Source organism: Trachinotus anak, unplaced genomic scaffold, assembly GCF_046630095.1.
Source record: "Trachinotus anak isolate AG129_WGS33_773 ecotype Australia unplaced genomic scaffold, CSIRO_AGI_Tana_v1 ptg000028l, whole genome shotgun sequence".
NCBI lineage: Eukaryota > Metazoa > Chordata > Actinopteri > Carangiformes > Carangidae > Trachinotus > Trachinotus anak.
The window spans coordinates 11,105,249-11,115,517 of record NW_027273879.1 but is presented as its reverse complement, the minus strand read 5'-3'; the positions used below and the strand labels follow the sequence as shown (position 1 = coordinate 11,115,517).

General features: G+C 44.1%; 1 protein-coding gene across 1 annotated transcript; it reads right to left on the bottom strand.

Moving 5' to 3' along the window:
• Positions 1-1,288: 1,288 nt before the first annotated feature.
• On the bottom strand, positions 1,289-9,973 carry LOC139611776 (inositol polyphosphate 5-phosphatase K). The gene is made up of 13 exons (XM_071466690.1): positions 9,512-9,973; positions 7,916-8,554; positions 6,493-6,600; positions 6,238-6,346; positions 6,013-6,129; positions 5,352-5,527; positions 4,967-5,078; positions 4,638-4,747; positions 4,311-4,521; positions 4,077-4,214; positions 3,868-3,933; positions 3,676-3,780; positions 1,289-2,606 (listed from the first exon to the last, which is right to left on the bottom strand). The coding sequence occupies exons 2-13, from the start codon at positions 8,548-8,550 to the stop codon at positions 2,136-2,138; spliced, it is 2,358 nt and encodes a 785-aa protein (XP_071322791.1). The 5' UTR covers positions 8,551-8,554; positions 9,512-9,973; the 3' UTR covers positions 1,289-2,135.
• Between the last annotated feature and the right edge of the window lie 296 nt (positions 9,974-10,269).

Here is a 10,269-nt window from a genome sequence, read left to right as displayed (position 1 = left end):
AATCCACTTGTTGGAGTGGCCCAGTCGGAGCCCAGACCTTAACCCGATGGAAATGCTTTGGCATGATCTGAAGAGCCGCTCACACCAGACATCCTAAGAATATGATCAGCAGCTGCTCTAAGTTCTTGTCTAAGGTTATCGGTGCCAAAGCAGGTTCAACCAGTTATTAAACCCAAGGGTTCACTTGCTCATTACATTTTAAATGGGTGTGTTCAGTGTTTACTGGGTGTGTTCATTGAAGACACCAAAGATAATAAATTTTATTTTAAAATCATACCAAGGAATATAATCTTCCGTCTTCACTGCCGAACTTAAACGGAATGAAGCATTTTTTTCTGTTCAATGTGTGAAGAGGAAAAAAGAGTGGTCGTTACAGCGGATCTGTAATTATGATTGAGTGTTGACCACTTACAGTAATTTTCTGCAGCCTCCATGTGAGTTTGAGAAATGAAAGTGTCTGAAAGAAGAAAATGGTGAGCCCAGGCTTTGTTACCTTGGGGACATGATGCATCAGTGCTCCTACCACTGGCATCAGATGCCTTATTTTTGGCTGCCCATCCTATAAAACTCAATACTCAGGGGGTGATCTCTCTCTGACTGTGCAGCTTGCTTCGCTTCTCCTCCCTAGTTGGGTTTTAGAGCCACTTGCTAATCCAAAAGTGATTATCTTGATTACAAACACCAGAACAAACCATAAGCTGTGCACACTTATCCATGTCTCCGTAGAAACCTCAAGATCTTCTTTGTCTAAACTAATTGTATGGATGTGATTGACATCTGTTCTGTTTATACTATTTGTAAATTGCCGGATTCTTTCATGGCATTTTATCAGTCGAATCATCATCAGCATATGAATGATCTCATGTTGTTTTCCATCTGCTGTTGTCTTGTATCAAAGGTCCAACTTATAGACTTTTTCCCTTATTTGTAACACTGCTCACCCCTGCAGTGCAACATGTAGGTTAAACACACATGCAGAGGTGGGACAAAGTAGGTTCGCTTCAACACAAATAATAAATAAGGATCAAATTCTGGCTGTATACTTCTTTAAAAAAAAAAAAAGTTCATCTTTAGACAATGGGGGAGGATATCAAGTCATTTCACAGCAAAAGGCTAAAAGTCCAAGTGAAGTAAAAATTTTGTCCCATCCAGTCTAAAGTCATCCGTTTTATAACTCCAGGCTGACTCAAGCCATTATTTGTTACTTGAGTCCACACCTCTGAACACTTGCACACACAAATAGACACTTCTTTTTGTTAAGCCAATAAATAGTATTGACTCAGTTTAGTTTTCCGCTTGTTCTATTTTTTTTATTTGCGCACTCACACAGATAAATGACAACATTTTCCTTGAAGCAAAACGACCACATTAGTCTAAACATCCACTCACTGAGCTCTATAGAACAGGGGCTGTATTCACAAAGCTGCTAAGAATAAGAGCATTGATCTAGGATTACTGTTCAAGTCACATGTACATTTCAGATTGACTGAGGTGGTGAAATGCTCTACCTCTACTCCTGGATACATAAGATTCATTTTATGAATACAGACCGAGAACTATAGAGTTAAAATTTATAATTATCTTCTGGTCCAAAATGCACATTTCACACATGTATGTTTTAACACATAGACCTGCACAAACCCACACACACACACACACACAGGCACACACACACACACATACACACAAACACACATTCTCTCTCCACTGTGAACTATGATACCTTCAATATGTCTGCTCCAATGTCCTTATTTTGATAGGAGACTGTTTACATAGATCCATATTGCTGCCAATAGCTGGTCACATCCTTCACAGGTTTACTCTAACTTTGGTTTCACATTCAATATGTTTGTTTACGTATGATATAGCTTATGAGTCTATAAAAGCACTTGTCATCAGGAGTCTGGAGACATCTTTGACTCAAAAATACACATAGTGTATGAGATGATGGTAGATTCAGAAACAGAGAACTGCAGGGCTACAACGTGGAATGTTTGCAAACTACATTAGGAGTCATTAAATGTGCTGCTTCTACGAGCACAGTGACAGTGTGGGGTCAGATCAGACTCTGAATGCATGGGTATTGCCATCGCTCTCCTTGTACAGTACCTGCTTTTAACTATTGATATTTATCCCTATGAAGTGTCTGTTTCCCCTGCCCGCCCTATCTGTTTGACCCCAGTGGGGCTAACCTGAGCTGGTCTGTGTTCACCTAAGATGGCAGCGATCAGAGCCTCCGGTGCAGTCACCCCACTGCCTGGAGACACAGGGCTGCGAGGACTGAGCGGGCTGATGGAGGGCGACGGCACAGGGTCGGGGGAGACCAGCCGTTCCTTTTTAGCTGCAGAGCAGGGTGAGCGGCTTCGTGTCTGGCCTTCTTTAGAGCGCGGGCAGAGGCTGAGGCCCTGTAGGGAGGGGAGGGGGTTGGAGGAAAGAGCGGGCACTGCAGGGCTGCGGCTACGCCGGTGGCGATGGTGATGTTTGCCGGTTTTAGGGCTCGGGCTGCGGGAGTTTGGAGCCAGCAGGACAAGAGTACTGTCATCTTCTGAGCTGACATCGGAGCTGTCAGAGCGTTGCATGGTGGGGCTGTGGACTGGTATCTTGATCTGTTGTGGATGGAGGAGCAAGGGTGCTAAAGCAAAAGTCCAATGTGTTTAAACTATCAGAAGTAAAAGTACTCACTGTGCAGCAGGATGTCCCCTGTCAGTGTTGTATTATCATATTATTGGCATCATATTTTGTAAACTGATCATATGTATAATATGAATCTCACATACAGGCAGGAGATGTGGTGGAATAGAAGTATAGAGGTCCTATAAAATGGAAGTACTTCACTAAAGTACCAGTGGGGCTGCAGCTAGTGATAATTTTCATTATCAAATAATCTGACCATTATTTTCTTGATCAATTGTTTAGCCCATAAGTTATAAGGAAATCATAAAAAACTTCCTCTCGCTATTTCCCAAATCCAAAAAAATTCAGATATCAGTTTAGAGTCATAGAAGACAAATAATATTCACATTTTAGGAGCTGGAATCAGAGAATTTCTGCTTTTCAAATGATTGAGAACAATTAATCAATTATGAAAACACTCATTTTCTTTTCAGATTCATTTTCTGTCAGTTGACTAAATGTGAATCAACTAATCATGTCAGCTACAGTACAATTGTCTCAAAAATTGTGCTTAAGTGTTGTACTTAAATAAATGCACTGTCATTGCACCACTGGTTAAGTGGGATCCATTGATACAGCATTCAGGGATATTTAGATATTTGAACAGTGTGCTTACAACTTTGTAACAGTTTGGGGAAGGCTCTTTTTCATATGATAGTGTCCCCATGCAGGAAGCCAGGAAAACTGGACTGGGAAAACCAGTTCAGTTTGCAAGAATTTGACTGGCCTGCAGAGAGCACTGGCCTTATCCGTTAACATCATTGGTTGACCTCACTACTGTATCCCTGCAGCCAGGTGCTAACATTTTGAGGACAATCTTCCCAGAAAAGCTGAGGCTGTTTTAGCGTAATTTGAATTCCTATGTTTTTAGAATGACATGTTCAGCAGTCAGATGCCGGACTATGGGTGTCCACATAGTTTTGGCCAAGTTGTGTATCCATTCATAAAGATATCATAAAAATGAATAAGACTGCAATTTCTTTGTCCTCTGACTTTTGTTACCTGAATGGGTGTTGACAAGCCAACAATACTGTTCATATTATTGCTGTAGTAACCCAGGATATATTCGCAGTCATCTCTGGGCAAATCTTCATCTGAAAATGTCACCTGGAGAGAGAGGAAAAGAAAAAAAAAATCAACTGTGAGTTCAGCTGTGGTACAGAATACATCTGTGAATTTCAGTATCTGACACACCTGTGTTGCGTGCTCTCCCTTAGCCCACACATAAGCCTGGTAATCTTTGTGATGTCTGAATCCAACCTGCGCAGAAGGAAATGATGACCATAACTGTAAATTTCCACACAGGGAGTCAACATGTAAGAATTTATCTTGAGCTTGTTAAGAGAATAACAAACAAAGATCCTTGTGGGTGTGAACCTGGACTTAAATAAATTCAGAATTACCTTGTATATTGCTACCCAGTCCCATGAGCTGCGCTGATAAGTGGATGCAAGAGTGAATCTGACCGTAGCGTCTGAGACTTTACACCACTCCTTGTTTACCTGCAGCTCCACCAGGGGCATATCCACCTTGAATGGGAACTAGAAGAAAAGAGCACGTGGCACAGAGAAAGAAGTGAACGAGACACGAAGACATTTGCAGTACAATCAGGGGAAAGGTATAAAACATTGTCTCACATGAAGGGAAAACAGGGCAGAAACAGGCTTGTGGTCACTGATGGTGTAGCCCATGTGACTCCGGTACGTGTGCTGTGTCACTTTAGTTGCCCCACCCAACCACGAGGTCAGACCCCGCTGCAGTGCTGCATTGTGGGTAGGAACCGGGGAACCGGTACGTCGAAGGCGCCAGAGGATGCGATCCGTCCAGGCAGGTTTCCTCTTCTTAGCGCTGACACAAAAGACGCCAACAGAGACAGAAGGCGACAGCTGTCAGCAACAGTTTCACTGCTGTAGAGAAAATAAAATCTATGACAGTAAGTTTGTGATGGGGGGGAGTGAGCAAACCTGGTGTCGTACGTATGAGTGCCCACATCAAATTTATAAGTAGGTGGGAATTTGAGTTGTCCCTCCATGAACCCCTCCAGGATTGGCTCTGTGTTTTTAGCCATGTTGAGCTGCAGAGTGAACAGATGACGGGGAAAAAGACAGAGCAGGCCACATGCCTGGATGATTTTTGATCCAGCCTGACAGAAGGTGAAGCTTGCTCATTTTGTTTCTACAGTGCCCTCTGTTGGTAGAGGTTTGCGTGACAAACAGGTGGTGTAAGGTCTTCCAGAGAAATCCATCTGTCTCTGTGAACGGGTGAATGTTTTGAAATGCTGAAGGTGCCTCACCTGATCCCGCTCCCACAGAAGAGGGAGCTTGTTGCTGTCGATGGCGCATTTCACCACATGGATGTCATAGTCTTCAATACGGAAATTTAAATCTCCAAACCAAAACACAACACTGGGGACAAAATACACCAAAAAATACAGTTATGACATTTTACTTTACTCAAGAAAATCAAGATGCATAAAAGATCAAATTGATTTTAAGTTTTATTATGTAATCTTGCATCCTAAGATTTATTTATTATTGGTGAACGCCTGATCAGGTCAGGTCTGAAACATTTAAGTGTAGATAAAAACAAAAACTGGAGATGTTTATGAATGAATATGTAGGGCATGTATGACCTTTTTATGGGTGGTTAAAATTATGTAAAAAAATGATGTCACTCACTCGTGGTCCAGTACACCGGTGGCAGTGCCTCCTTCAAACTGCTGCTGCTGCAGGATGCTTTCAAAGTCCTCCATCCGCTGCTCCAGGTTCCTCATGTGAGCTGGCAGGTGACAGTTGAGAAAGCACACAGGGTGGCCAAACACGGTCATCCTCGCACTGACACCCCCTTTATTCCCCTTAGAGCGAGAGGGAAGGGCAAAGAGAGGACACAGTGAGAAACAGATCCCTTATGTATAGCGTCTTTAAAATGAAATGTAAAAAAAAAACAAAAAAAAACACTGGTGTGTATCAACAACCAGATCTGTGTTCAGGGACAAGTTCATGTCTTTTTTTTGCTGCTACTGAGTCACAGAACCAGAACGCCAGACAGCCTGCTGCTGCTGCACTGACCTCAAAGAGAAGGAGACTGCACCAGCAGCCGCCAGGGGTGATGCTGACATCAACACACACTGGAAGGTCACACACACACACACACACACACACACTGACATATGGACCCACACATGCATGCTTGCTGGCAGGAGGGAGCACACACGCCACCTTTCAACACCACATCCCATCCCTCCTAAAGCCCACCGACACAAACCCACCACAGATTTTTCCAAAGTGATACATCTCTGAGCAGGAATCAGAGCGTCTCCCTTCAATGTGTAGCACGTACCCAATATCCCCCGAGTCCTGTGCGTGTGCTCTCTGTCTGCATGCCTCTGAGGAATGGAAGATGGCAGAATTTAGAGAAAACCAGCAGCAGCACTCCCTGCATTCGCTGGGACGCCACCTAAGCAGACGGGATAGATGAAAAATAATAAATTGATATCCTCAACTTTAGCTTTTACGACACAAGAAAAGGATACGGGTAAAACAACATGTTCAATTTCCTACTGACCAAAACATATCCAAAAGGGCTAAGTGTGTCCATGCAAAGCTCACTCCACTGGTCTGAAAAAAGAACATCTTTCAGCCTCTTGTTTATCATGGAGTTGACCTCCTGCAGTCTGGAAGGTGCCAGAAAGTAGAGAAAAGTCATTGACAAGTGAAAACGTGACATTAATAAAAAGCACAGATATGGGTAACAGGAGGGGACGGATGAAAATGAACACAGATGACTGAGTGGGCGGTCCGGCTGTCAATACTTGCTTACCCGATGATGAACATGTCAACGCTCCCATCTGAAACATTTGGTCCAAACAGAGAAGTGATGTCATCTGGGGGGACAGCTGATCCCACGTTCCATGTCACAATATAGACCCTGTCAAAGAATAGAAACAGTGGAAATGCTGCATTAGATTTAAGTACCATATACTGCAGGGTGAAAGAGGACATAATCTGTGCTGTAATCCTCAGGGAAATAGCTTTCATCAGTGTTTCTGTATATAGAAAAAAGATAAGCACAATTAAGCACGTTTTTGTAGATCAGTGATGACTAAGTATTGTGTGTGTGTGCGCGCGCATGGGTGAGAACTAGAAGAGAGAACAAGATGGATCTAACTGCCCTTCAAAACTGAACTGCCAGCCACACTATTTCATCACAGAAAAAGCTTAACTGTTTAACTGTTTTCTCTATAAAATCTAAGAGAGTAGTGGAAAATGTCCATCACAATTCCCAAAGATCCAAGGTGACATTTTGACAAACAGCCTAACAATCAAAGAGATTCAGTTTACTTTCATTTCACATGAAGAACAGCAGCCAAAATCCCAGCTTGAACCAGCAAAGCTTTGGCATTTTGCTTAAAAAAAAAATTACTTTCATCTCATTAATTCACGTTTTCAAATGTTTTACGTCATCTTATCTGTTTTATTTGTTATTGTCTTTTGTATGTGTTATTGTTTTTTCAGTTTTATTGATTTCATTGTTACATTTTCATCATTTTTATTTCTTGTGTGTAATTGGTCTCAATTTGTTTTACTGTGTACATTGGTATTGTCTTATTTGTCAGCTTGTCAGTCCTTTTGAAAGCACTTGGAATTGCACTAACCTGTGCAAAAGGTGGCAAAAAAATTTAAACATTTATCACATACTTATCACATATGGGATTTGTTGTTGATGGGCTAAAACATGAAAAATCATCAATATGATCTACATTCACCTCTGATCTAGGTGATAAGAAATGCCTCTGATAGGTATAACAGTAGGACTGGCAGAGGTCGCTGCTGTCTGAAGAGCTTTTGGTTTATATTATATCTTTCATACTGTATATATATATATCAGTTCTGCAGATTTAAAGTATTAGTGTGAGCGGCCATTGTTTTTAGGTGAAGAACGCAACAGAAGTACAGCATGCCTCTGGGAAGGCTGCCAACGAATGATGGCTGTGTCACTCACTGTCAGGTTCATAAAGCTCTTAGTGAAATTTGCTGCTTTGATTCATGTGACATGGTCTGGCACACATCAGCTTTCTTACAGCCACTGACTGCAGGACAGCTACTGCAGCTGTATTTAGACACAACAGGGAACAACAGTCACAGTGGTAAAGAACGGGATCTTTCAGACTGACAAAAGCTGGACGTGACAAAGGCTGGGCCATATGAAAGGGTTTTAATAAAGGTGTTATTGTTTGTCTCACCTGAAGTCATTATTCTCTCCTGCTGGCTTCTCAGACTGCACTTGACTTTGTGTTGAGGTCCCAGTTGAGGAGGTTCTCTGTGACTGAGGGCTGAGGCTGGGTTTGGGGCTGAGGCTGGTGGGCGGGTTGGGGTTGGGGTGGGGCAGGCTGGGAGTGGGACTCAGGTAAGGCTGGCTGGTGTAAGACTGAGGGCTGTGGGGACTCTGAGGACTGTGAAGAGGGAAGGAGGACTCTGATGGAGAATGCTGCAGGACGTTGGCACTCTGAGGTCCTGGGATGCAAACTGGGATCAAATCTATTTCCTTGGAGGGGTCCACTGAGATCCTGGTCGGCTTTGGGGCAAGTTTGGTTCCAAGAGCAGTCGGTCTTGGCCGGCTTATGCTCGTCAGTGCTGCTGGAGACTTTGCGTGCCCTGACTGCATTTGCTCTATCACTTTCACGGGTGCAACTGTAACCTGGACGGGGCTCGATCCAGGCTGTTTCTTGAGCACCTCTGACGGGCTGATGAGAGGTGACTCCTGCATTGCAAGCTGTGGTGGTAAACGTGGACCGGCTCCAATCAACGAACAGGGTCCAGGCTGCACCTTTGGCCCATTAGGGTCAGTGCTGATTTGTTTCTGCCGCATGCGATCCATCAACCTGCAATGTGCAGTGTGTGTTTGATCAAAAAACAGCACAACTTGATTCTTGTCTTTTAGAGATAAATAAGCAAGATTGTGAAGCTTGCAGCAAGAATAACAATGACATGAGTTACTTTTGCGTTCTTTGCCTATAACCAAGTCTCCAACTTGTCAGCACTTAGATTTCAAAGCCTCTACATTTCAAAGTGAGTCCACTGTGCACAGGTACACAAGAGCAAAGGATGTGCCTGCAGTTAGTGGACGCAGAGAGAATGCATCCCATTATATTAAACACCTGTCCACATCATGCCCTGCAGGCAACACTGATGATGTTATCATGTGCAGGGAAGTGGGATGAGAAGCTAACTTCGGACATGCATCCTGGTTTACATCCTTGTTGCTCAGCAATGTTAATTACCCCCTGACCCTGTTACAGAGCCATTTGATCTCATTCCCTCACTTAAAAACCTAGGAACTCGGGTCAGCCCGCAGGGGTGTGTGAGATGCCGCAGATAATTAAACACATCAGACATCAACACATCAACAGACACAGTAGCCCACAAGGTGGAGGATGCCTGACATGTTAGGAGAACAGGAGCCACCCACCATTTTGTTTATGTGCCCTCCCACACAGAAATTGAACACCTCTTTTAAGTATTCATGAAATGCAAATGAGGGTCTCTTTGTATCTGAAAAAAAATAATGTGATCATAGCAGTAATCTGCAAAAGCAGAGCAGAGACTAATGGTGATCATTCAAGGTTATATTAATTCCACTTAAAAAGTGAAAATGAAACTTCCAGAGGTTAAATACCTCAGGACAAAGAGGCCTTTCCCATATTTCACAGTCCATGAGCCTGCAAATCTGAATGACAGCTCCATTATCTACAAAGGCACCAGCCTGGATTTTCCATTCAGAATCAACAGAAACACATATCTGCAGCGTCTCACAGACCTGGTGAAAACATCTGTCTTACCTTTCATGCGTTTTTCTTTTCTTTTTTTTTTTTTTTCTATTTCCAAGGTGAACCGCAAAGGTGATCTCATAAATTCTCAGATGGGGAAAGCATCAGTCTCCTTTACGTCTCGCACGCCAGTCAACACGACAGGACGATCACCCACAGAGGAGAGCAGGGTCGATATGTGGTCCGGAGACAGACTGACCCAGCCAGCATGCAGGACGGATGCGACCCGTCGGTATACGGTGGACGAGCGGACGTCTCCGTCGCGGTGCAGACCGCCGCGCCGCCGGGCTGTCAGGACAGGAGGCGGTCGCGCTGGATGAGCTCGGACTCTTGCATGTTGACGTTTGTGCTACAGGCTACCCCATCACACTGATCGTCTGAGTCTACAGCGCAGCGCAGTTGGACGGAGCAGCTGTGCGCTACTCGGTCAGCAGCATCCCGCCTGCACCTCCTGCTCACCGGCCGCTCACCAACCCAGCAAGCGCGCCCACGGTGCACCTCTCTCTCTCTCTCTCTCTCTCTGTCTTTCTGTGCACTCTGGGTAAAACATGTGAGCACCTGGGGGGGGGGGGGGGGGGGGGGGGCAGAGCAGGAGAGGCTAAACAAAAAGCTGCTGCCAGAGAGCAGCCGGCCAGAAATCTGTCCCATCAGTGACGCATTAATCCGGCATTAGTGCGTCACTGATAAGGAGAATTGATCGGCATGCCAATAATTACATTTCCCTGTGACAAGGCTACCTATGTTTTCCCCTATGTAATATCTTTGCGTGG